Raw genomic sequence first — 25,908 nt, forward strand, 5'->3', positions numbered from 1 at the left:
GTCTATTCTGCCTATTCCTATAGTTCAAACCCTCCAACCCGGAACCCTTTCTAGTTTCACTACAGCCTTCCTATTGCAGGGAAACCAGAATTTAATGCAGTATTCCAAAAGTGGCCTAACCAATGCCCTGTACAGCAGCGGCATGACCTCCCAACTCTTGTACTCAATGCACCGACCAGTAAAGGCAAGCATACCAAATGCAGCCTTCATTCTCCTGTCTGCCTGCAACTCCACTTTCAAGGAACTATTGACACCAATAAAAGCTTATCCTAGTCTATCTGATTAAGATATTCCTGCAGGAGCAGAAATCCTAACTGTTTGTTATCTCCACCCTATGTACTGAGGCCACTCTGAGCAGCCTTGCTGTCCACACGAAGATCTGCTAATTCAACACAAGTTAGGGGTTCAACTTAAAGCATCAGGAGCAGGACTACATGCACACAATGACTGTTCTACTGGTTTCTGTGCACCAAGTGAATGCTAGTGAGGGACTAAAGTGAAACCGGAAGAAATACAATGAATACTTGTTGGCATATCACCATCAGTTCTCTCTTATTAGAGGCAAATAACAGGTTTGTGGTTGGGTGTGCGTGGGCTGATGTAACCAAGGTAGTGCCATGAGACTTGACCAATGTGATATTGACATGGTTGCTCCACTCCTCACTGCAGTGCACATTTTGACCCATTCTGATATGTTAACAAGAAGTTCCTTTTTTCAACTTCCAGAATGCAGAGTGCTTTAAAAACCTTTGCTGTGGATGAGACTTCTGTGTCTGGCTACATATACCACAAACTGCTTGGCCATGAGGTGGAGGATGTGATTATTAAATGCCAGCTGCCCAAACGCTTCACTGCCCATGGTTTGCCTGACCTTAATCACTCTCAGGTAGGCAATTTTGAGCGACATAGTGTGGATGTGAGTTGGCTCACTGAGCTGGAAGGTTCATTTTCAGACGTTTTGTCACCATTCTAGGTAACATCATCAGTGAGCCTCCGATGAAGTGTTGGTGTTATGTCCTGCTTTCTATTTATCTGGTTAGGTTTCCTTGTGTTGGTGATGCCATTTCCTTGTGTTGGTGATGCCATTTCCTTGTGTTGGTGATGCCATTTCCTGTTCCTTTTCTCAGGGGATGGTAAATTGATTTTGGAGCCTATCTACCATCCTCTGAGAAAAAGAACAGGAAATGACATCAACCCAAGGAAACCTAACCAGATAAAGAGAAAGCGGGACATAACACCAGCGCTTCACCGCAGGCTCACCGATGTTACCTAGAATGGTGACGAAACGTCTGAAAACGAACCTTCCAGCTCAGCGAGCAAACACATCCAGAATCTCAACCTGAGCTACAAATCTTCTCAAAACTTGCTAGTGACATAGTGTGTTAACATTTGTCTGATTTTTCACCAGTGACCTTATTCTCAAGTAAGCAGCAACTGTACATATTCTGTCAATGCTGTCTTCAATGCCTTTATCAAATCCAGCCTGTTGGCTTTCACTTGTACTTGGTGCAGGCCGTGCAAGTAAACCTAATCCTCAGTAAGTTACACCATATACAGTTAAGCATAGAGCTATGAGACATAAGAACCCAGGTGCTCATTTCAATCACTCTCTCTTGTAACCTGCTCTGCTGTATTTCGAATACGCTCAGTATTGTATGAGCAACATCCTTTTAAATGCAAAGCAGATCATTAAACAAGGGAAGCAGCAAGTTTTAGGCAAATTGTAATGTTAGTTGCCTGTTGCTGCAGCCTCAGCCTGGATCAAAACAGGGTGCAAAAATGAGACTTTCAAGAGAAACTGCCTTGTTAGTGTCTTAAACCACAAGGTGGCAGCCTGTAGTACTGATATTGTTGCCCCTGCCTCTGTTTGGGCCCTTTCACCTCTGAAGGCAGCAATGGCATATTATTTCATACTTTCACCACAGAAAACTGCTATAATCAATAGTACTGTAGCAAATTGTTGCATTGCCTGGGATTAATAAATCTGCACATCAGTTCAGATCTGCCAGCATTGAAACAGCTGTTTTTTTATATATCTGACTTTTTCATGGATGTGGCAGTTGTATGGCCAAAATGTTGTGCTGATGGGACAATATGGATACAGTGGTTTTCCACACTACTTCACATTACAGACTTTAATCTGTTGATTACTCTGAACCAATTTCGATATTGCTTACAAACTGCTTAGATTCCAAAAGCTTTGAAGCTTTACTTATGTCAACAGAAGTACTGAAAGAAGGGCAGTTGTTGGTTACACTACTGTGAAGTGCATGACATAATTAAAACCATCATAACATCGCTATCCGTGATTGATAAGGTGAGGTTTCAATCTTTCCAATAGGTTTATGCTGTGAAGACTGTCCTCCAGCGTCCCCTCAGTCTGATCCAAGGCCCGCCAGGCACTGGGAAAACTGTCACTTCTGCTACTATAGTTTATCATCTGGCCAGGCAAGGCAATGGGTAAGCAGCTCCTTCTTTCATACTTAAAAGTAGCCCTCCTCATGATTTTATATACTTCTACAAAGTCACCCCCACAGCCACTGATGCTCCAGGGAAAACATTCCCAGCCTGTTCAGCCTCTCCCTGTAGCTCAAACCCTCCAAACCTGGCAACATCTTCAAATCTCTTCTGAATCCTTTTTAGTTTCATAATATCCTCCTCTAGGAGAGAGACCAGAATTGCATGCAGTACTCCACATATGATCAAAACAGCTACAACATGACCTCCCAACTCCTATACTTAATGCACAGACCAAACACCCTCTTCACTATCCCGTCTACCTGCAACTCCACCACTCTTATTTTTTAAAAAGAGATTTGCCCTTCATTTCTCTTTTCGATTTACCTCTCGCACCTTAAATACATGCCCCCCTATATTAGACATTTCAACTCTGAGGACAAAGATTCTGGCAATCAACCACATCTGTGTCTCATAATTTTATCAAGTCTTCTATCACGTCTCCCCTCAATCTCTGTACTTAAGAGAAAACCCAAGTGTTTTGTTTTAAGCCTCTCCTTCTCGCTCATACTCTCTAATCCTGGCAGCATTCTGGTAAGCGTCTTCTGCACCCTCTCCAAAGCCTCCACATTCTTCCTGTAATGTGACCAGAATTGAACGCAATACTCTAAATGTGGCCTAACCAAAGTCGTATAAAGCTGCAATATGATACTCTGACTCTTCGTACTCAATTCGCTGGCCAAAGAGGTAACATGCCATACACCACCTTTACCATACTGTCTACTTGTGTGGCCAGTTCCAGAGGGCTATGGGCTTGAACATCAACGTTATTCAGAGTCCTGCCTCTGTCTACTTTTCAATCACATTTGATCTTCTAAAGTGCAACAACACCTTATATTTAGTTGAATTAATCTCCATCTGCCATTTTTCCATTGATCTAAATCTCGCTGTATCCTTTGACAACCTCCTACATGATCCACAACTCCCCTGATCTTCTTATCATCTGCAAATTTACTAACCCACCCGTTTTCACCTAAATAATTTTATATATCACAAACAGCAGAGATCCCAGTACGGATTCCTGTGGGACACCAATAGTCACGGACTTCCAGCCTGAAAAACACCCTTCCACCACTACCCTCTGTCTTCCTATGGGCAAGCCAATTCTGAAAGCATGTGGCCAAGTCACCGTGGATCCCGTGCATCTGAATCTTCTGGATGAGCCTACCATGAGGACCTTGTAGAAAGCCTTACTAAAATTCATGTAGACAACATCCACTGCTCTACCCTCATGGATCACTTTTGTCACCTCCTCAAAAGATTCAATTAAGTTAGTAAGACATAACCAGCCCCACACAAAGCCATACTGACTAACCCTAATTAGACCATGCTTTTCCAAATGTGCATAAATCCTATCCCTCAATCTCTCCGATAGCTCCATAACCACTGATGTGAGACTCACCAGCCTATAGTTTCCTGGATTAACCCTGTTTCCCTTCTTGAACAAAGTAAAACATTAGGTATTAGCCATTCCTCCAGGACCTCTCCAGTGGCTAGCGAAGCTACAAAGATCTTTGTCAAGGCCCCAGCAATCTCCTCTCTTGCCTCTCTCAGTAAGTTGGTGTAGATACCCTCAGGCCCAGAGGACTTATCCATCTTCATGTTCTTCAAGGGATCCAACACCATTTCTTTCCTGATCTCAATATATTAGCATAGCTACACAAATCTCACTATCGTATCCTCCTGGGTGAATACTGATGCAAGTACTCATTTAGGATCTCACCCACGTCATCTGCTTCCAAGCATAAGTTCCTCAAGACCATCTGCTCATGCCCGGTGACCTTCTGAACTGCTTCCAAAACATTTTTCTGTCCTTAAGTAAGATGAGTATGCATGGTATGACAGATGTAGTCTCACTAATCTACTATATGACTAAAGCAAACCACCTCCTTTTGTATTCCATTCCCACCTCAAAATAATAGTAACATTGTATTAACTTTTCTGATTACTTGCATACAAGCCTTTTACAGTTCATGCACGAGGACACTCAGATTCCTTTGCATCTCTTACTGTTCAGATAGTACAAGGATTCCTGTGACATACTGTACTTGCTATGTTGAAAATATCCCTTTGTACCTATTGTTTCCTGTTAGCTCATCGATATTGTTTCCATCCAAATGTGCTATGCCTTGTGCTATGAGCTTTTATTTTCTGCAGTAGCCTTTGATGTGGACTCTTAGCAAATGCCTTCTAATGATGAGTACAGTATATCCATCTTTAGCCACGGCACATGGTACCTCTTCAAAGAACTCCAGAATGATCAAACGTCAAACTTTGCTGATTCTGCCTGATTACTTTAAACTTATCCAAGTATTCTACTGTAACTTATTTAGTAACTTCTTATGCTAATGCAAGTGTTAAGCTAGCTGACCTATAGTTTTTTTGTTTTCTGTTTCACTTTCTTTGTGAAGAAAGCAATTACACTTGCTGTCTCCCAATCTAATGGGACTCTCCCTGAATCAAGGGACCTTTGAAAAATTAAAACCAATGCATCTACTACCTCACCAGCCATTTCATTTAAGACCCTAGGATGAAGTCCATCAGGAACCTGGCACTTGTCAGCCCATAGCGATTGTGATTTCCAACCCCACCTCCCTTCCATTTCTTGATTTATTAATGCTTCTGGGATGTTACTTGTATGTTCTGTCAAGAAGATCAATCTGAAATACCTGTTCAATTCATCTGCCATTTTGTTACTTTCTGTTATTAATTCTTCAGTCTGACTACTTAGAACCAAGACTCATTTTTCTGCAATTTTTTGAATATTGTTTAAGTAATTCAGAATAATTGTAGAAATTTATACTAGATCCGGGAAATAAAACAGATTAATGTACCATAATCTTTTAATTTACCAACTTGGACACTTGTATGTCTTTTCTGAATCGATTTGATTTATTGTTGTCACATTCACTAAGAACAGTGAAAAGTTTTTTTCTTAAGAGCAGTACCGGCAGATCATAGCAAACAAGGACATACAGAACATAGAATGCTTAGGCAGAGTGAGGCATACGAGGTTATGACTGCATTATAAATTCACAAAATCAAGGTCAGTGTTAGATTTGAAATTAGAGAGGTCCATTCAGCAGCCTGATAACAGGAGGGAGGAAGGTATTGTTCAGCCTCTTGGTGCGTGTGTTCAAGCACTTTAAGTTTGGTACTATCTTTAATGTTTTTAGTTAACCGTGGATGGTGGATTGGTCCTTGGAATGCATTCTGTATAATCTGAACTATTCCCTTAAATATCTGCCACTGTGTGTCTCTATTCACCTATCCTTAACTTGGTTTGCCAGTTCACTTTAACCATGTTGCTTTTATGCTGTCACTAAGGAGGAGGTTCTGCATCACCAATATGATTACATTAGATTAAATTAAAATCTCCTGTACTTCCCTTGTTATGCAGTTAACAAGAATACTGGACCAGGTGGATACCATGTCATTGTTTCAGATTCCACACTCAACTGAATTGCTGCTAAAGCCCCACAAACTGGAATCCATTTCTCCCACACTATTCTTTGAACTATGCATCAATCTCTGGTTTGCCCATTTGCCACTTGCACGTGACTCTGGTTTAAAACCTTTGTTTTGTATAATTTAATGCCAGGTCTTCATACTGGCTATGCAGCACCACCTCATTTTTCTTGCCTACGTTACTCATACCTACATGCTCCATTAGACCTGGCCCCTCCCACTGTAAGTCCATAACCTTGCAACAGGGCAGGTAACACAGCTACCTAACTCTCACTTTATTATCAAGACCAGTGTTTATCCCCTAATTCATTTATACTCAGCCATACAGTGAAATATTCAGACAGGTGACCAAAAGCTTGGTCAGAGGTAGGTTTAAAGAAGCATCGTAAAAGAGGTGGTGACATATAGAGGGGAAATTCCAGAGCTTGGCCACTCAGCAGCTGAATGTTATCAGTTAGAGAGCAATGAATATCAGGATTGTGCAACAGCTGTAAATTGAGTTAGCTCATTTTCTAGCATGGTTGAGGTCCTGTGTTCATACCTCCATACTTAAACCCGTTTCTGCTTCTGATCATAAATCTCTGTGTAATGATTAATATTTCCTGTGTCATATGCATATTTTCCTACTATCAGTGAATCTGCTTTAGTAATGTCCCGCCGTCATCAAAACACTAAAAAGGATAACGCTCACTGTTCTTGGGTGACATAAGAATTTTCATTGATACACCTTGGAATCTTGGTTTGTGAGACAGGCAACACTTTTGAGCAGTTAGGATGACTAACTGACTATCTCATCTGTTTTGTGATTTCTTGACCTGTGTTCAAATTGGTGAAGCAATTGGTTGAGCTTATTGAAACTAACCTTGTGTTAAAGCTGTCTGTGTGGGATATTCTGGTTGTATGAAGTCATTCTGGGCTGAAATTTAAAATAGGTTTAAAATAAATTATTGCCGTACTGGGTGAGCAGCTGTTGCAGGGATCTAATCTGCTTTCCTTTTTAATTGTAGCCCTGTCCTGGTGTGTGCTCCAAGTAATATTGCAGTCGACCAGTTGACTGAGAAGATCCATCATACAGGTCTGAAGGTGGTGCGCCTCTGTGCCAAGAGTCGTGAGGCCATTGATTCACCAGTCTCTTTCCTAGCTCTACACAATCAGATCCGTAACATGGATAGGTAAGAAGCCACTTTTAGTTGGTGGCCCTTCTAGTAGAAGTCCAGAAGTCAGCATCCACAGATATCCCGTGTCTGCTTTGAACTAAAACATGGTCTTGTGATAGGGTGCAGTGAGCAGAAAATTGATTGTTTCAGGGTTTCATCTATCATGACCTCAGTGTCCCAGAGTGCTTCAAGAACACCACATTAAAAGAACAGTTAATTTTTCTGGTGGTTACTGTAACTGAGGTCTATGGGAGAGCTCCTCTTAGAGCATAGAACAGTACAGCACATTACAGGCCCTTTAGCCTACGATGTTGTGCCGACTTATTATCCTACTCTTAAGATCAAATTAACCCGTATACCCTTCATTAAACTATCATCCGTGTGCCCACCCAAGAATCATTTAAATGTCCCTAATGTATCTGATTTTACTATCACTGCTGGCAGTGCATTCTACACACCTACCACTCTGTGTGAAGCACTTGACATCTCCCTTATACTTTCCTCATGATTCTCCCCTGGGAAAAAGTCTCTGACTATCCACTCTATCTATGCCTCACATCATCTTGTACAACTCTATCAAGTCACCTCTCATCCTTCTTCGCTAGTGCCCTCAAACTTGCCTCATAAGACCTACCCTCTAGGCAGCATCCTGGTAAATCTCTTCTGTACCCTCTAAAGCTTCCACATCTTTCCTATAATGAGGTGCCCAGAAGTGAACATACTATTCCAAGTGTGGTCTAACCAGAGTTTTATAGAGCTGCAGCATAACCTCACTGCTCTTAAACTCAATTCACCTGCTAACGAAAGCCAACACACCATCTGCCTCCTTAACAACCCTATTAACTTGGAAGGATCTGTGGAAGTGAACCCCAAGATACCTCCGTTCCTCTACACCGCCAAGAATCCTACCATGAACCCTGTACTCTGCATTCAAATTCAACCTTCCAAAATGAATCACATCCAGACTTCTTGGGTTGAATGCTATCTGCCACTACTTTGCCCAGCTCTGCACCCTGTCAATGACTTTTTGCAACCTACAACAGCCCTCTACACTGTCCGTAGCTCCTCCAACCTTCATGTCATCGGCAAACTTATTAATCCACCCTTCTGCTTCCTTATCCAAGTCATTTATACCAGGTAACCTTGGGTATATCCTGTCTGACCCAGGGGACTATCTATCCTCATTGATTTCAATTTCTAGCACATCCTCTTTCCTAACATCAAGTATTTAATTGGGGGAGGGAGAATTACAATGCAAATTGGCAGAAACTGTGGAGCATATCTGCCGGTTCTGTGCAGTCCTCACAAACATGAAGCTCCCTCTGTGGTGACTACCGAAGCAAAATATTCATTAAGAACCTCCCCTACCACCTTTGTCTCAGCGCACTAGTTCCCTCCACTATCCATGATTGGCCCTTCCCTCACTCTGTCCATCTTCTTGTTCCTCACATAAGCATAGGACACCTTGGTTTTCCTTAATGCTACCCGCCAAACCTTTTTCATGCCTCCTTCTAGCCATCTGAAGTCCATTCTTCAGTTTCTTCCAGGTTACCTTGTAACCCTCTAGAGCCCTGTCCAATCCTTGCTTCCTTCACCCTCTCGAGTACATGTTCCACATGTCTTGTCACCCAAGGTTCTTTCATCTTACCATCCTTTGCTTGCCTCAGTGGGACAAAACTTTCCAGCACCTGCAGCAAGGACATTTCCCTGAACATCTGTTCCCAATTTATGCTCCGCAGTTTCTGCCAATTTGCATTGTAATTCTCCCTCCCCCAATTAAATACTTTCCCATACTGTTTGCTCCTATCCCCCTGTATGACTACAGTAAAGGTCAGGGAGTTGTGATCAGTATCACAGAAATGCTCTCCCTCCGAGATTTATCACCTGACCTGGTTCATTGCCAAGCACTGAATCCAATATGGCCTCCCATCTAGTTGGCCTAGCTACATATTTAGTCAGAAATCCTTCCTGGACACCTGAGAAAATCTGCACCATCCAGTTTGCACTTAAGTTCTTTATTAGGGAAGCTGAAGTCACTCACGACCACAACCCTATTACTTCTACACCTTTCCAAAATCTACCTCCCAATCTGTGTCTCAGTGTCTCTGTTGCTATTGGGGGGGCCTGTAGAAAATTCGCAATAAAGTGACTGCTCCATTCCTGTTTCTGACTTATACCTATACTGACTCAGACCACCCCTCCTCAACAACCTCCCTTTCTGCAGCTGTGATGCCATCCCTGATTAGCAATGTCACTCCCCCACCTCTTTTACCTCCCTTCCTATTTCTTTTGAAAGAAGTAAACCCTAGAACATCCAACAACCATTCCTGCCCCTGTGTTATCCAAGTCTCTGGAATGACCACAACATCGTAATTCTGAGTACTGATCCATGCTCTAAGCTCATCACTCTCTTATTTCTGACACTTCTTGCTTTAAAGTAAATGCACTTCAGTCCATCACACTGGCTGCAGCTTCACCCTATCAACATGCTACCAGTCCTCACGGACACTCTGCGTGCTGTCTGTGCGCCAGCTACCCCATCCTCTGATCTGTAACTCCAGTTCCCATCTTATATACAGCATTTCATGATTACGTTACTCTGTAGTCTGCAGACTACAATCACTCCTATTTCGGGCGGCACAGTGGCTCACTGATTTACAGGTTTGATTCCAGCCTCGAGTGCCTGTCTGTCTATGTGGAGTTTGTGTATTCTCTGAGTCTGTGTGGGTTCCCTCCTATGGTCCAGAGATGTACAGGTTAGGTAGATTGGCCATGCTAAATTGTCCTTGATGTCCAGGGTGTTCACATTGGTGGACTGTTCATGGGAAATACAGGGTTATAAAGTCATGGCTGCGTCTAGTTGGGATGCTGTTTAGAGTATCAGTGTTGACTCGAAGGGCCAAGTGTTCTGTTTGTGATGGATTGGCCCCAAATACATTTTTTCACCAATTAATAGCTTAGTGCTTTACATTAGGATGGGCAAGTGCTAAAACAATTAATGAAAATGCAAGAATCTGCATAAAATCCAAGCCTAAGATAGTAATCTCTAAGTCAAAGATCATTTAGGGGACTGGAATTGCACATAACTAAGACAAAGTTGTAATTGGTGGATGTGATGACATTCTCTAATGCTGAGCTCTCTACCTGGTATCTCTGAAGGATGTGGCTCCACACTGGCATTGAAGCCATTCATTTTGACTGGTGTACTTTACCAAATAAGCATCATTGCTCATCCCTTCCCTTTCCCAAAATATATGGATGGTAATCAGGAATGACAGCTTTGTCTAAATTTTTTTTAAACCCTTGCTTGATAGAGTTTGAGCAATTATTCCTGGTTTTTTTTGCTTTTCGCTCTCTAGACTTGTAATTCTTTTACTTTTCACATGCAGTGCAGGCTTAAGTAGCAGATCTGTCATAGAATACTAAGCTGTTCTTGAATGTGGGTTATGCTTCATCAAGGTGATCCTAATCTACGTATTTGGAAGCTGCTCCCAACAGAGTACAAGTATGAGTGTGTGACTAGTTCTGGCTGAGTTGTAGTTACCACCTTGTTGAAGGCCATCAGTAACTGCAGGGGCAAGATATGTTGCGTTTGTCCATTGCTGTATCGTGTAGTTAATGCACAAATTCATATAAATGGCAATGCAGTCTCGAGTATAGCTCAAATTATCCTAATTTGTGTGTCTTTGATAACTAGTATTCACATCGTATAACATGTTTGCCCTGTTTGACAGTATGCCTGAACTGCAAAAGTTGCAGCAGTTAAAGGATGAGACTGGCGAGTTGTCATCTGCAGATGAGAAACGCTACCGTGCTCTTAAAAGGACAGCTGAGCGGGAACTGCTGATGGTAAGAAATCTGTCACAATCCTGACTTCCATTTCATAAACTGTATGCTGCATAACTCCCGAGTGTAAGTGCTGGGTTTTAGCGTGAAGTTCCTATTGACAGTGCTGAGACCTAAGGGGTGGGGTGCGGTGAGGTGCGGTGCAGTTGTGGGGTGGTGATGTGGTTGTCAGCCATCTGTCCTAGGGAGAGTGACTGAAAAATTTTGAAGTTGTAGATAAGTAGAGTTTCAAGAAGCAGACCAGGAAAACCTGCTTTGAGGGTTTGGGAAAGGGCCTCTCTCCTTTAATGGATTGGAGAGAGATTTATTCACAGGATGTGGGGGTGACTGTCAAAGCCAGCATTTTTGAATCCATTCCAAATTACCCTTGGGAAAGTGATAATGGGCTCCCTATGTGAACAGCTGCAGCTCTTGGGATGTACGTAGTCCCATGGTGCTGTTCAGATTCCAGTTGCACGATTTTGACTTCATAACAGTGAAGGAATGGTGGTGTATTTCCAAGTCACGATGGTGACTGACTTGGAGGGGAACTTGCAGGTGGCGGTTTTACTCATTACTACTGGCCCTGTACTTCAAGGTAGAGATTATAAATTTGGATGGTGCTGTCAAGGTACCATGGCAGTTTGTGAAGGGAGTGAAGGTTGCAGGTGATATGAAAGGGGCGGGGGCAGAAAGAGGTAGCTGGTGACCAGGTTGGATTTGTCCCTATTCATTGTGTAGACTTGACGTCCGTGGGCAATTTTGCACCTTGCTGGTTGGACATCAGTGTTGTAACTGTGCTGCAACAGCTTGGCTGAGGGCACAGTTGGTTCTAGGGCGCAAGTCTTGAATACTATTGCCAGAATGTTTTCAGAGCCCAAAGGCTTTGTGGTATCTGGGTTCCTTCAGATATTTCTCAATATCACCTGGAATGAATCAATTTGGTTGAAGATTGGCTTCTATGATACTGTGGACCCCATGGGTGAGATTAGACAGTTGATCATCCATTCAAATGTGGTTGAAGACTGATGTAAATGCTTCAGCCTTGTGTTTCGCACTGACATGTTGGGCTCCCCATTACTGAGGATGGGAAAATTTTTGGAACTTCCACCTTAGTTAGTTTAATTATCCATGTTGGAGGGCTGCAGATGTTTGAAATGTCTTGATTGTGGGATCGGTTGGCTCTGTCAATGGCTTGCTGTTATGCCATTTGCCACCCAGGTAAATCCTGCATGGTAGCTTTACCAAATTAATGACTCATTTTAGGCATATCTGGCCCTTCTCCTGGTATGCTGTCCTTCTCCTTTGAACTACGGTCGGTTCTCCATCTTTGGTAACAGGATGGTGAGGGATATCCTGGGCTGAGGTATTACAGATGAGGCTGAACATTGCAACAGTTATGTTTGAAAAGTTTTTGTGAGTTTTAGACTGAGTTCTTGTCTGCTAAATCTGTTTGTTTTTTTTTCCAGAATGCAGATGTTATTTGCTGTACCTGTGTAGGAGCTGGTGACCCACGCCTGGCTAAGATGCAGTTCCGTTCTATTCTCATTGATGAGAGCACACAGGCCACAGAGCCTGAATGTATGGTCCCTGTGGTGCTGGGAGCAAAGCAGGTATATCAACCAGTGTTGCAAGTAATGTAACTGGGCTTTATGTTCTGAAGACAAGGGCTGTTTTTACTGTGTGCATCTAGTGTACAGATGTCAGAAATTCTGAATAATTGGGAGTTGGTACAAGGAGGTGATGGTCGAGTGGTATTATTGAACATAGAACAGTACAGCGTAGTGCAGGCCCTTCAGCCTATGATATTGTGCTGACCTATTATCATAAGACCATAAGACGTAGGAGTGGAAGTAAGGCCATTCAACCCATCAAGTTCACTACGCCATTTATCCTCCTAAGATCAATCTACCCTGCATACCCTACATTTTACTATTCTCCATATGCCTGTCCAAGAGTCGCTTGAAAGTCTCTTGCAGTATCCGACTCCACTAGTACTGCTGGCAGCGCATTCCATTCCACCACTGTGTGAAGCTACTACTGACATCTCCCCATACCTTCCTCCAATCACCTTAAAGTTATGCACCCTTGTGATTTTCCCCTGGGAAAATGTCTCTGACTATCCACTGTATCTATGCCTGTCATCAACTTGTACATCTCTATCAAGTCACCTCCCATCCTCCTTCGCTCCACTGAGAAAAGCCCGAGCTCCCTCAACCTTTCCTCATAAGACCTACCCTGGGCAGCATCCTGGTAAATCTTCTCTGCGCACTCTTCCACATGTTTCCTGTAATGAGGTGACCAGAATTGAACACAATATTCCAAGTGTGGTCTGACCAGAGTTTTGCCCAGCTACAGCATAACCTCACTGCTCTCAAACACAGTTCACCTGCCAATGCAAACCAACACACCATACACCACCTTTACAACTCTTTCAACTAATGTAGCAACTTTGAGGGGTCTGTGGACATGGACCCCAAGATCCCGGTGTTCCTCCCCACTGCCGAGAATCCTGCAGTTAATCCTGTATCCTGCATTCAAATTCGACCTTCCACACTTTTCTGGGTTGAATTCCATCTTTCGCTTCTTTGCCCAGCTGTGCATTCTGACAATGTCCTGTTGCAACCTACAACAGCCCTCCATGCTGTCCACAACGCCACCAACCTTTTTGTGTCATCGGCAAACTTACTAACCCACCCTTCCACTTCCTCATCCAAGTCATTTATAAAGATCACAAAGAGCTGAGGGCCCAGAACAAATCCGTGCGGAACCCCACTGGTCACCGAGCTCCAGGCTGAATACTTCCAATCTCCTACCACCCTCTGTCTTCTATTGGACAGCCAGTTATGTATCCGGACAGTCAAATTTCCCTGAATCCCATGCCTCCCATTGCTGGACTATTAATCCAGAGACCCTAGTAATGTTCCCTGGGCCTGGCTTAGAATCCTATCATGGGGCAGTTGGTTGAACTTGAATTCAGTAAATGTCTGGAATGAAGACCATAAGCCCATTGTAGGTTGTCAGAAAACATATCTGGTTGACCAAAGTCTTTGAGGGAAGGAAACTCTGATTCCCAAAAATATGCATGGACTTATCCACTGTGATTTGCTGTATAAACTGAATTGGGATTAATCTAGTTGGAGCTAATTAATTAGTTAGAGCTGTGAATATGTGGATGGATTTGTCCAATGTATGCTTTTACAATACGAGGTGATGTTTCATTGAGACCCCTACAGTAAGGGGAGAGGGTTTTGATCCCATTGTGGATTGAATTCAGACTTTGTACAAGAGGAACTAACTTCATAGTTTGTACTCGGTCAGATGACTCAGCATTATTCAAAGATTTTCTTTTGACCGAGACATGAGAATGAGGTTAGCAGCTAGTACATGAGTATAACAGTGAACCAGAGCTGTGTGTGTCTTTCTCTTACAGCTGATCCTAGTGGGTGACCATTGTCAGCTTGGCCCAGTGGTAATGTGCAAGAAAGCTGCTAAAGCTGGTCTATCTCAATCGCTGTTTGAGCGTCTGGTTGTCCTCGGGATCCGACCAATTCGTTTGCAGGTTCAATACCGGATGCATCCAGCTCTCAGTGCCTTTCCATCCAATATCTTTTATGAGGGCTCACTGCAAAATGGTGTCACAGCAGGTATGTATATTAGAAGTGGGGTAATTTGCAAATTTATCCTTAAATCCTCATTTGCAAACAGATCCCTAAATATATCCTTTATGCAATGAAGTTTCTGTTTACCTGTTAAGATTCTGTATCTGCTGAAGATTAATTTTGCTTCTCTTGTGCACTAGCAACCATTTCCTACAGTCACATTGGCTGGTTTTTTTTTGGGGGGGGGCAATGTGGGCATTTGATTTAGGGGCCCCATTGAGTGTGACTATTTGTGGATGAACCCCTTCCCTAGTTATAAAACTTGAAATTATAATGGATCTGTTTTTTTACCCACTTGCTGGAATATTGGCTGAGTTTGCCATTCCGGTGTCATTGTGACTGGTGGAGAAACTGGTGACAAGTAGGAGCCCTATTTCCCAAACTAAAATACATCACCCAAAAATAGGTACGCAGCACATCCTCAGAATGTAGAGTGATCAGCACCTATTTTATTTCTAAGTAAACCCAACCAAAACTCTACATTGAATTACATTTAAAGCTACAAAAACATCATTTTGTTTTTAATCAACAAAGTGGTTAGTAATTCTGGCAACTCAGTCCCCATCACCTTATTTTTGTCATCAAGTTTAGCAACCTAACTGGATTGTAAATTTGATTTGGGAGGTTCTTAAGTGTCTTATTGCTGTAACAGTAGATTTAACGGTGCAAGAAGTCTTGCTGGGTGAGTGTATGGACAAGGCAAGTGGATGGACTTGTCATTGTCGTTCTGATGATCTTTTGATTTCACAGCGGATCGTGTTAAGAAAGGCTTCGATTTCCAGTGGCCACAGCCAGACAAACCAATGTTCTTCTATGTAACCCAGGGCCAGGAGGAAATTGCTAGTTCAGGGACCTCCTACCTCAATAGGTATGTTTATGCTTAACAGATCCTAATCCTTTTGAGCTCAGAAGCTACTTGAAAGATAATGTGTATTTTTAATCAAACGTTTTCCAGGATAATAAAGCAAGTTGTCATTCCTTCGCTCTCTGGGAGAGGTGCAAGGAATCTTATTTTTCAAATGATGCACACTTTGTCTCCCACTTCATGATCTGTGAAATACTTTCAAAATGCAGCAGCCAGTTTTGAGCGCAGTAAGATTTTTTTAACCTATAGTTGGGTTCAGATTACAATGGAAAGTTGTTTGTTAAAATCACCAGATTTTATAATATTGAAGTGAGATTGAAACTTACTCCATTTTCAGGACTGAGGCAGCCAATGTAGAGAAGATCACCACCAAATTACTGAAGGCAGGTGCTAAGCCAGATCAAATCGGCATCATCACACCATATGAAGGACAGCGATCCTACCTGGTGCAGTACATGCAGTTCAGTGGCTCCCTTCACACCAAACTCTATCAGGTAGCATTATAAGTATCTGGATGCTTTTCAAGCGAGCTGTCAAGGTTTGGTTGCTGTATTTGATTATGCTTTTTCTGAGACCCTAATAATAATGACAGGAGTATAGTTGTGGTATTTTGGTGTTTTCTAATGATTGCTTAGTGTGTGACAATCAAATGGTTGGAAGATTTAAAATTCTTGTTTGTGCTCATGATTCAGGAGGTAGAAATTGCCAGTGTTGATGCATTCCAAGGCCGAGAGAAGGACTTCATCATCCTATCGTGTGTCCGAGCCAATGAGCATCAAGGCATTGGATTTCTCAATGACCCACGGCGACTGAATGTTGCCCTCACAAGAGCGAGGTGACTGGATGCAAAAGAGTATGAGGGGGAGATGGTACAGAACAAAGTGAAGATTTAGAGGTTGCAGCATGGTACAAGATGAGGTCCTAAATGTTATCTCCCTATATCTCATGTCGCTGGGAATGGCATATTAGTCCTTGATCTTGAGTGAATCTCATCTCATCTTATCAGAGGCAACACTTTGAGAGTAAAGTGACAAGTGTTTGTGGATGGCTGTGGCTTGTAGCATGGTATCACATTGTAACAGATCACTGTTACTAGTACAGCTACTATCCCTGTGTTCTGTCAGTGGAAACAGTATTTATCCCTATTCTGTGATTTGTAAAGGACTAGATGCTTCTTGTTTTGTGTATCTGCTTCTTTGCCCTGTTGATTAGTCCTTTCTGTTCTTATCCTTGAATCAGACGCTTGCATTTCCATGAACAAACTGTTACTTCTCTTTTTAGAAAATGTGAATTGATTTTCTCTATGACTGGGAGAATATATCCTATGGGTGGGTGGTATTTGAACTACTCGTTAGTAGTTCAATTACCTGGAATTGAAATGTCAAGATTCCTGTTTGGGACAGTGTACAGGAGCCACTGTTCCTTGTGTGGCCACTTTTTTGTTACACCCATGTCAAGTGTTGTAGCTGTATGATGTGGGAGCTGGCTGATTCCATTGTGAACAGCAGTGACCACATCTGCAGCAAGTGTTGGTTGCTGGAAGAACTCCAGATCAGAGTAAATGATCTGGAATCTGAGCTTCAAACACTGGCACATCTGGGAGGGGGGGAGTTACCTGGACGATACGTTTTAGGAGGCAGTCACACCCGATAGATTAAGTAATTCAAATTCAGTTAGTGATCAGGGGCAACAGGGTGTGACTGCGAGTGAGGCAGGTGGGGGGATCCTGAGTTCAGGAGTGGAGGACCCTCAGCTTTTGACCTTATCCAACAGGTACGGGATACTTGCTCCCTGTGGGGATGAGGAAAAGGGCTTGAGGTAGATGAGCCAGCTCACCACAGCACCATGGTGTAGAAAGCCACTCAAGAGGGGGGAACAAAAAGATGAGTGGTAGTTATAGGGGATTCTATAGTTAGGAGGATAGATAGTATCCTTTGCAAGCCGGATTGGGAGTCCTGCACGATGTGTTGCCTGCCCAGTGCCAGGATGGAGGACATCTCTGACCTGCTTGAGAGGATATTGGAGCGGGAGGGGGAGGATCCAGTTGTGGTCCACGCTGGGGCTAACAACACAGGCAAGGCTAGGATGGGCGACTTGTTTGGTGATTATCAAGCACTAGGAACGAAATAAGGAACTGGTCCTTGAGGGTCATAATCTCTGGATTACTGCCTGAGCCACGTGAAAATTGGCATAGGGATAAGAAAATTAGGGAAGTAAACATGTGGCTAAGGGATTGGTGTGGGAAAGAGGGATTCCATTTTCTGGGGCATTGGCATCAGTTTTGGAACCAGGGGGATCTGTACCGTTGGGACGGTCTCCACCTGAACCGATCCGGAACTAGTGTTCTCACGAAAAGGATAAATAGGGTGGTCACTAGGACTTTAAACTAATGAGTCGGGGGGGAAGGGAAAGGGAAAATGACAGGGAGTATGATGGTAAATAAAAAGATTAGTAGCAGGTTACATGTGTGCAAGAGGGTTTAAGTTCAAGGCAGACTGTGAATGAAGCAAAAAGGAAGGATAACTCGGGTGATATTATATGATGTTGGAAATCATGAGGTTAAGAAAGCTAACATAAAGACACTTTACCTGAATGCTCGTAGCATTCGTAACAAGTTTGAGTTAATGGCACAAATCATCGTGAATTACTATGATTTGGTAGCCATTACGAGACTTGGTTACAGGATGGTCACGACTGGGAGTTAAATATCCACAGGTACCAGACTATTTGGAAGGACAGGAAGGTAAGGGAGGTGGTGTACTCTGATAGTCAAGGACGACATCAGGGCAGTGCTGAGACTTGATGTAGGTTCTGTGCAGACTGAGGTTGAATCCATTTGGGTGGAAATTAGAAATTCTAAGAGGAGAAAGTCACTGATAGGCATAGTCTATGGACCACCAAATAATAACATTACATTGGGGCAGGCAATAAACAAAGAAATAACTAATGCCTGTAAAAATGGTACGACAGTTATCATGGGGGATTTTAATCTACATGTAGATTGGTCGAACCAGCTCGGCCAGGGTATCCTTGAGGAGGAGTTCATTGAGTGTATCTGTGACAGTTTTCTTGACCAGTATGTAATGGAACCAACGAGGGAGCAAGCTATCCTAGATCTGGCCCTGTGTAATGAGACGGGAATAATTAATGACCTCAGAGTTAGGGATCCTCTTGGAAGGAGTGATCACAGTATGATTGAATTTAAAATTCAGATGGAGATTGTGAAGATAAAACCCAATACCAGGGTCCTATGCTTGAACAAGGGGGACTACAATAGAATGAGGGAGGACTTGGCTAAAGTAGACTGGAAACAAAGATTTTATGGTGGGATAGTTGACAATCAGTGGAGGACTTTCAAAACAATTTTTCAAAGTGCTCAGCAAAAGTATATTCCAAAGAAATGGAAGGACTGTAAGAAAAAGGGTAATCTGCCATGGGTGTCTATCAAAATATTTATACACTTGAGTTTAGAAGGATGAGAGGGGATCTGATTGAGACGTATAAGATTATTAAGGGATTAGACACTCTGGAGGCAGGAAGCATGTTTCCGCTGATGGGTGAGTCCAGAACCAGAGGACACAGTTTAAAAATAAGGGGTAGGCCATTTAGAACAGAGTTGAGGAAAAACTTCTTCACCCAGAGAGTGGTGGATATATGGAATGCTCTGCCCCAGAAGGCAGTGGAGACCAAGTCTCTGGATACTTTCAAGAAAGAGATGGATAGAGCTCTTAAAGATAGTGGAATCAAGGGTTATGGGGATAAGGCAGGAACAGGATACTGATTGTGGATGATCAGCCATGATCATAATGAATGGTGGTGCTGACTCGAAGGGCCGAATGGCCTACTCCAGCACTTATTGTCTAATGTCTAAATTGAAAGAGAAGGCATACAAAGTGGCCAAAAACAGCATGAAACTAGAAGATTGGGAAACTTTAAAGGTCAACAGAAAACCACAAAAAGAGCTATAAAGAAAAGCAAGATAGAACATGAGGAAAAAACTAGTACAGAATATAAAGACAGATAGCAAAAGTTTCTATAAATACATAAAACGCAAGAGTGGCTAAGTAAATGTTGGCCCCTTAGAGGATGAGCAGGGGAATTTAGTTATGGGATATGAAGAAAAGGCTGCAGCATTGAACAGATTTTATGTCTGTCTTCACAGTGGAGGACACTAATAACATGCCAGTAATTGGCAGAGATGAAGGTAGGTGAGGACCTGGAAACAATCATTATTATGGAAGAGGTAGTGTTGGGCAAGCTAAGGATTGATAAGTCACCTGGCCCTGATGGAATGCATCCCAGGGTACTAAAAGGGATGGCAGTAGAAATAGCAGGTACATTGGCGGTAATTTTCAAAAACTTGCTAGACTCTGGAGCAATCCCAGCAGATTGGAAAACAGCAAATGTGACGCCACTGTTTAAAAAGGGAGGTAGACAAAAGATGGGGAATTATAGACCGGTTAGCTTAACCTCTGTACTGGGGAAGATGCTTGAGTCTATTATCAAGGAAGAAATAGCAAGGCATCTCGATTTTAAGAAAAAAATTTGTCCTGTTGGGCAGACGCAGCATGGATTCATGAAGGGCAAGTCATGCTTGACAAATCTTTTGGAATTCTATGAAGACATTACGAGCAAGGTGAACAATGGGCACCCAGTAGATGTGGTGTACCTAGATTTCCAAAAGGCCTTCGACAAGGTGCCACACAAGAGGCTGCTGCATAAGATAAGGATGCATGGTGTTAGGGGTAACGTATTAGCACGGATTGGTTGACTAACAGGAAGCAAAGGGTGGGGATAAATGAGTGCTGTTCTGGCTGGCAATCAGTGACTAGTGTTGTGCCTCAGGGATCGGTGTTGGAACCGCAATTATTTACAATTTATACAGATTATTTGGAGTTGGGGACCACGTGTATGATGTCAAAGTTTGTGGATGACACTGAGTTGAGTGGCAGAACAAAGTGTGCAGAGGACTGTGAAACTTTGCAGAGGAGCAAGATACATTGAGTGAGTGGGCAAAGGTCTGGCAGATGGAATACAATGTAAATAAATGTGAAGTCATACATTTTTATACGAGTAATAGTAAAAAGGATTATTACTTGAATGGTTAAAAAGTTGCAGCATGCTGCTATGCAGAGGGACCTGATCACAGAAGGTTGGTCTGCAGGTACAACAAGTAATTAAGAAGGCAAATGGAATTTTGTCCTTCATTGCTAAGGGGATTGAGTTCAAGAGCAGAGAGGTTATTGTTGCAGCTGTACAAGGTGCTGGTGAGGAGTAGTGTGTGCAGTTTTAGTCTCCTTACTTGAGGAAGGATGTAGTGGCACTGGAGGGGGTGCAGTGGAGGTTCACTGGGTTGATTCCGGAGTTGAGGGGGTTGATTTATGAGGAGAGACGGAGTAGTTTGGGATTATATTCATTGGCGTTCAGAAGATTGAGGGGGTGTCTTATAGAAACATAAAATTATGAAGGGAATAGATAGAAGTAGAGAGGATGTTCCCACTAGCAGGTGAAGCTGGGACAAGTGGGCATATCTTCAAGATTAGAGGGAGCAGATTTAGGACTGAATTGAGAAGGAACTTCTTCACCTAGAGGGTTAATCTGTGGAATTCCTTGCCCAGTGAAGTCATTGACGCTACTTCAGTAAACGTTTTTAAAGCTAAGGTAGACTTTTTTGAACAATGAAGTAATTAAAGGATACACTGAGAGCGCGGGTAAGTGGATCTGAGTCCATGAAAAGATCAGCCATGATCTTATTGAATGGCGGAGCAGGGTCGAAGGGCCAAATGGCCTGCTTCTGCTCCTAGTTCTTATGTTCTATGTTCACTCTGAGGTGAATCCTGGAGAATCTTGGATCTATGATTTGGATTAAGCTGTTAAATTAGGCCAGTAGCACATTTGGATTTTCCCCTTTGATTCAAGCTGCAAGTTGCTGATGTGTTGTATCGATTCTGTTTGGCAGATATGGTGTGATTATTGTGGGAAATCCAAAGGCTCTGTCCAAACAGCCACTGTGGAATCACCTGCTGAATTACTACAAAGAGCAGAAAGTGCTGGTGGAGGGACCACTGAACAATCTCCGTGAGAGTCTAATGCAGTTCAGCAAACCACGGAAGCTTGTCAACACCATTAATCCGGTGAGCAAACTATCCAGCTAATGTTCAACTGCTGGCTCCAACTCACCAACTGTTGGTAGTAGATTAGCTGGTTGCCTGTTGGGCAAACTGTAATAGTAGCCAAGGTTAGCCTCATGTGTGCAGACCAGCAAGTTTATGGCATGTTCTAGATACCCACACTTCATCTGTAAAATTTGTAAACTTGCTTGCATGATGTAGTGAAAAGTAATTAACTTATTTCAGAACAGTTTGTTTGGATGAGGGTCCTCCCTACGTTTACAATGGGAACACCATCAACTGCAAAATCCCTTACAAGCCACTCACCGTCCTGTCTTGGAAATATATTGCCATTCCTTTAGTTTCACTGGGTCAAAATCCTGGAATTACCCCCAAGGGCACTGTGGGTCCACCTACAACCCATGGACTGCAGCAGTTCAAGAAGGCAGCTCACTACCACCTTCTCAAGGAGAACTAAGAATGGGTAATAATTCTGGCCCAGCCAGTGACATTCACATCCCAGGAGTGATTAAAACAAGAACAGATATGACACCTACTGTGTTTCAAGTCAGACTTCTGGTGCAGTACAGGGTTTCTTACTTTCGTCTCTTGGTTGAAGCTAGAAAAGCAGAGAGCCATCTTCACAATTAACCTTTTTAGTAGGAATGGTTCTAACTTATTTTAGTGTGTTCTCTGATGCATGGCCTGAGATCTCAGTGGGAAGCTGGCTGCTTACAACTGACATACTCTTCCTCCTCTGCTAAATGATAGCTTTACTTTGCTATGTTAACCTGACTCCTGTTTGAAAGGGCAGTATTCTAGTGTCTGCATAGCATTGGTTTTTGTTACATGGGATTTGGGCATTGTTGGCAAGGAATTGTGTGAGAGCCAAATCATGTAAGGAAAGCAGTTTCTCTTCCCTAGGTATCCAGATAGGTGTTTTTTTTTTACAAAAATTGACCATGATTAAATGGTCACCTTTTTAGACTAGATTAGAGCATGCTTTGACTTGGCTCTATTGTACTTCTCTCATTGCAGATTTTAATAGTTTTGTTGGGCTTCAGCTAATTGACTGGTACTAAATATTCAAAAAGTTTCTTGTCAGTAAGAGGCCTATACTTGTATAGCAGAGATGCTGTAATCAATATTGTTGTGTTTTAGGGAGCCCGGTTCATGACTACAGCGATGTACGATGCTCGAGAAGCTATCATCCCAGGCTCTGTATATGACAGGAGTGGCCAGGGTAAGATTGCATTTGATCTCGGTTTTGAATTTTAAATAGTTTAGTCCAACAGAATGTTTCGTCCGTTTATGCCCTAACGTTGCGCTATTATGGGCTTGTCGTCTTAAATCAGTTGTGATACTGTGGTAACAAAGTGTGAAGCTGGATGAACACAGCAGGCCAAGCAGCATCTTAGGAGCATAAAAGCTGACGTTTCAGGCCTAGACCCTTCATCAGAGAGGGGGTTGGGGAGAGGGTTCTGAAATAAATAGGGAGAGAGGGGGAGGTGGACCGAAGTTGATAGAGGAGAAGAAAGGTGGAGCGGAGAGTATAGGTGGGGAGGTAGGGAGGGGATAGGTTAGTCCTGGGAGGACGGACAGGTCAAGGAGGCGGGATGAGGTTAGCAGGTAGGAAATGGAGGTGCGGCTTGAGGTGGGAGGAGGGAATAGGTGAGAGGGGGTTAGGGAAGCGGGAACGAGCTGGGCTGGTTTTGGGATGCAGTGGGGGGAGGGGAGATTTTGAAGCTTGTGAAGTCCACATTGATACCATTGGGCTGCAGGGTTCCCAAATGGAATATGAATTGCCGTTCCTGCAACCTTCAGGTGGCATCATTGTGGCACTGCAGGAGGCCCAGGATGGATATGTCATCTAAGGAATGGGAAGGGAAGTTAAAATGGTTCGTGACTGGGAGATGCAGTTGTTTATTGCGAACCGAGCAGCCCAACAGTATCAATGTGGGGTTCACCAGCTTCAAAATCTCCCCTTCCCCCACTGCATCCCCAAACTGACCCAACTTGTTCCTGCCTCCCTAACCAGTTCTTCCTCTCACCTATTCCCTCCTCCCACCTCAAGCCGCACCTCCATTTCCCACCTACTAACCTCATCCCGCCTCCTTGACCTGTTCATCCTCCCCGGACTGACCTATCCCCTCCCTATCTCCCCACCTATACTCTCCTCTCCAGCTATCTTCTCCTCTATCCATCTTCATTTGGCCTCCCCCTCTCTCCCTATTTATTTCAGAACCCTCTCCCCATGCCCCTCTCTGATGAAGGGTCTAGGCCCGAAACGTCAGCTTTTGTGCTCCTGAGATGCTGCTGGGCCTGCTGTGTTCATCTAGTCTCACACTTTGTTATCTCGGATTTTCCAGCATCTGCAGTTCCCAATATATCTGTGATACTGTGGTGTTATTTCTCACTGTGTCTGGTTCCATAGATGTTCATTGAAATTTTTATCTTGTTACTGAGAACATTAGGGAGCACTTATGGAAAAAAAGAGGAAAAGGGAATTAACCCTAATGAAACAAGCCTACTTGTACCCCCACTGCCTTGCATGAAAATTGTCACTGTTGTCCCCTGTGTCCCAGTATAATGTTGTGCTGGGTGACTGTTGGGTTCCTCGGGCAAATTTCTCCTAATATTTTGCACTACTTCCTCCTTCAGCAGGTCGTCCATCCAACATGTATTTTCAGACCCATGACCAGATTGGAATGATTGGAGCCAGCCCCAGTCATGTTGCTGCAATGAACATCCCCATTCCCTTTAACCTGATGATGCCCCCAATGCCACCACCTGGATACTTTGGACAAGCAAATGGACCAGCAGCAGGTGAGCACTGAGAGATGGATGTATCAGGGCTTGTGTAATGTCCTAGCGTAGGATGCTGAATGAACTGGAGCCAATATACAGGATACTCGGGTTGTAAGGGCATTGATATTTTATGCAGAAGTTACAATTCTGAAATTAGTGACCCCCAAAGGGTTTTAATTTTCAAACCTAAATTGCTAGTGTTCAGTATTCCCTGTCACATCAAGTCGTAATGAATTTTAATGGTGGGTGTATTCTGATCCATCGTGCCTAATTCGTCTTGGAAGGGAAAAGTGAAGCATTTGCAGCTTGGCCTGCTGGTGTCTGTGGCTGGCTTCTTGAGCACTTCGGGCGCTCACCAGCCCTGTCCTAGGTCACTGTGTAATTATTTGTGGTGGTAATGCTGAATTCAGAATCCTGAACCTTTCAGGGTCTTTATTTTGTGCAGTGGTGTTCTGCAGTGCTGGAAAAGCAACAGATCCTGCTGTCCTCTGTTTGTATCAGGTTAGGATCGTTTGGGTCATAGCCAGGCAGGTTCAAAGCAAGTTTCTTCTTTCAAGGTCGTGGAATCGCAAAAGGAAAAGTGGGCCGTGGGGCTCGTCAACGAAACCGTGGCATGGGCAATCAGCTGAACAGCCAGTCGAATCTGCCCAACAGCCAGGCCAGTCAGGATGTGGCGTCCCAACCATTCTCTCAGGGGCCTCTGACCCAGGGATACATCTCAATGAGCCAGCCCTCTCAAATGAGCCAGCCTGGCCTTTCTCAGCCAGAACTCTCTCAGGTAATTCTTTGTGCTGTTCTCACTTACACCTGTCCAGCACTTTAAAAAAAATCATGTGCTGTTGAGTTCTTTGCTTATGTGCTGAGGTTTTTGAGAACTGCAACATTATCCCAAAGTTGAGCTTTGAATTGCCCCCTCAGCCATAGAGTCTGTCTGATTTCACCTCTAACGTTACCCAGCTCTGCCTCTCCAACAACTTCTGAAGTGCTGTCTATTGGCTGTCCTCCTTTCCCGTCCATTTTGTTTCATTGTTTTGTCTTCTGTACCTAGTGAGTGTGCTATATAACATCCTGACTATCTGATCTTATTGAAAATTCTATCATTCAACCTAAATCTGCTTTTGTCAAATAATTGGATTTTGGAATATGTTCTCTTTTTAATTCCAGGATAGTTACCTGGGAGATGAGTTCAAGTCTCAGATTGACGTGGCCTTGTCGCAGGATTCCACTTACCAGGGCGAACGTGCATATCAACATGGGGTGACTGGGCTGTCACAGTACTAGAACGTAAGCAAGTTTCTCGCTGCCATTCACCAGATTTAGTTAGTGTGGCTACACACAGCAAGTGCAGAGGGGTATTCACCCCCAAACACACTTTCATTTGCAGCTAACTCGGACTGTTTGGGGAGTGAGCGGTTGAAGATTGAAGGTTGGGAGAGTGGGAACAGAGCGATACTGGAAGAGCGTGTTGGTGGGGGCTGGGGGTAGTGTCTGGGCAA

General features: G+C 43.4%; 1 protein-coding gene across 4 annotated transcripts in view; it reads left to right on the forward strand.

The window, feature by feature from the left end:
* The window catches only part of upf1 (UPF1 RNA helicase and ATPase), a 93,940-nt gene that overhangs the window by 65,121 nt on the left and 2,911 nt on the right, over positions 1-25,908 (forward strand). For 2 of the 4 annotated variants that reach the window (XM_059638602.1, XM_059638604.1), the window contains exons 10-23: positions 727-886; positions 2,342-2,460; positions 6,993-7,157; positions 10,877-10,991; positions 12,437-12,580; positions 14,401-14,614; positions 15,380-15,497; positions 15,832-15,988; positions 16,187-16,329; positions 21,454-21,628; positions 22,766-22,847; positions 24,266-24,430; positions 24,970-25,190; positions 25,577-25,696. In XM_059638602.1, coding sequence (XP_059494585.1) covers positions 727-886; positions 2,342-2,460; positions 6,993-7,157; positions 10,877-10,991; positions 12,437-12,580; positions 14,401-14,614; positions 15,380-15,497; positions 15,832-15,988; positions 16,187-16,329; positions 21,454-21,628; positions 22,766-22,847; positions 24,266-24,430; positions 24,970-25,190; positions 25,577-25,693 — 2,095 coding nt within the window. In that variant the 3' untranslated portion in view covers positions 25,694-25,696. The remainder of the gene's footprint in view (positions 1-726; positions 887-2,341; positions 2,461-6,992; positions 7,158-10,876; positions 10,992-12,436; positions 12,581-14,400; positions 14,615-15,379; positions 15,498-15,831; positions 15,989-16,186; positions 16,330-21,453; positions 21,629-22,765; positions 22,848-24,265; positions 24,431-24,969; positions 25,191-25,576; positions 25,697-25,908) is intronic. The other 2 variants (XM_059638603.1, XM_059638605.1) reach the window with 1 other exon arrangement.

Source organism: Stegostoma tigrinum, chromosome 30 (genome assembly GCF_030684315.1).
Source record: "Stegostoma tigrinum isolate sSteTig4 chromosome 30, sSteTig4.hap1, whole genome shotgun sequence".
Classification (NCBI taxonomy): Eukaryota; Metazoa; Chordata; class Chondrichthyes; order Orectolobiformes; family Stegostomatidae; genus Stegostoma; species Stegostoma tigrinum.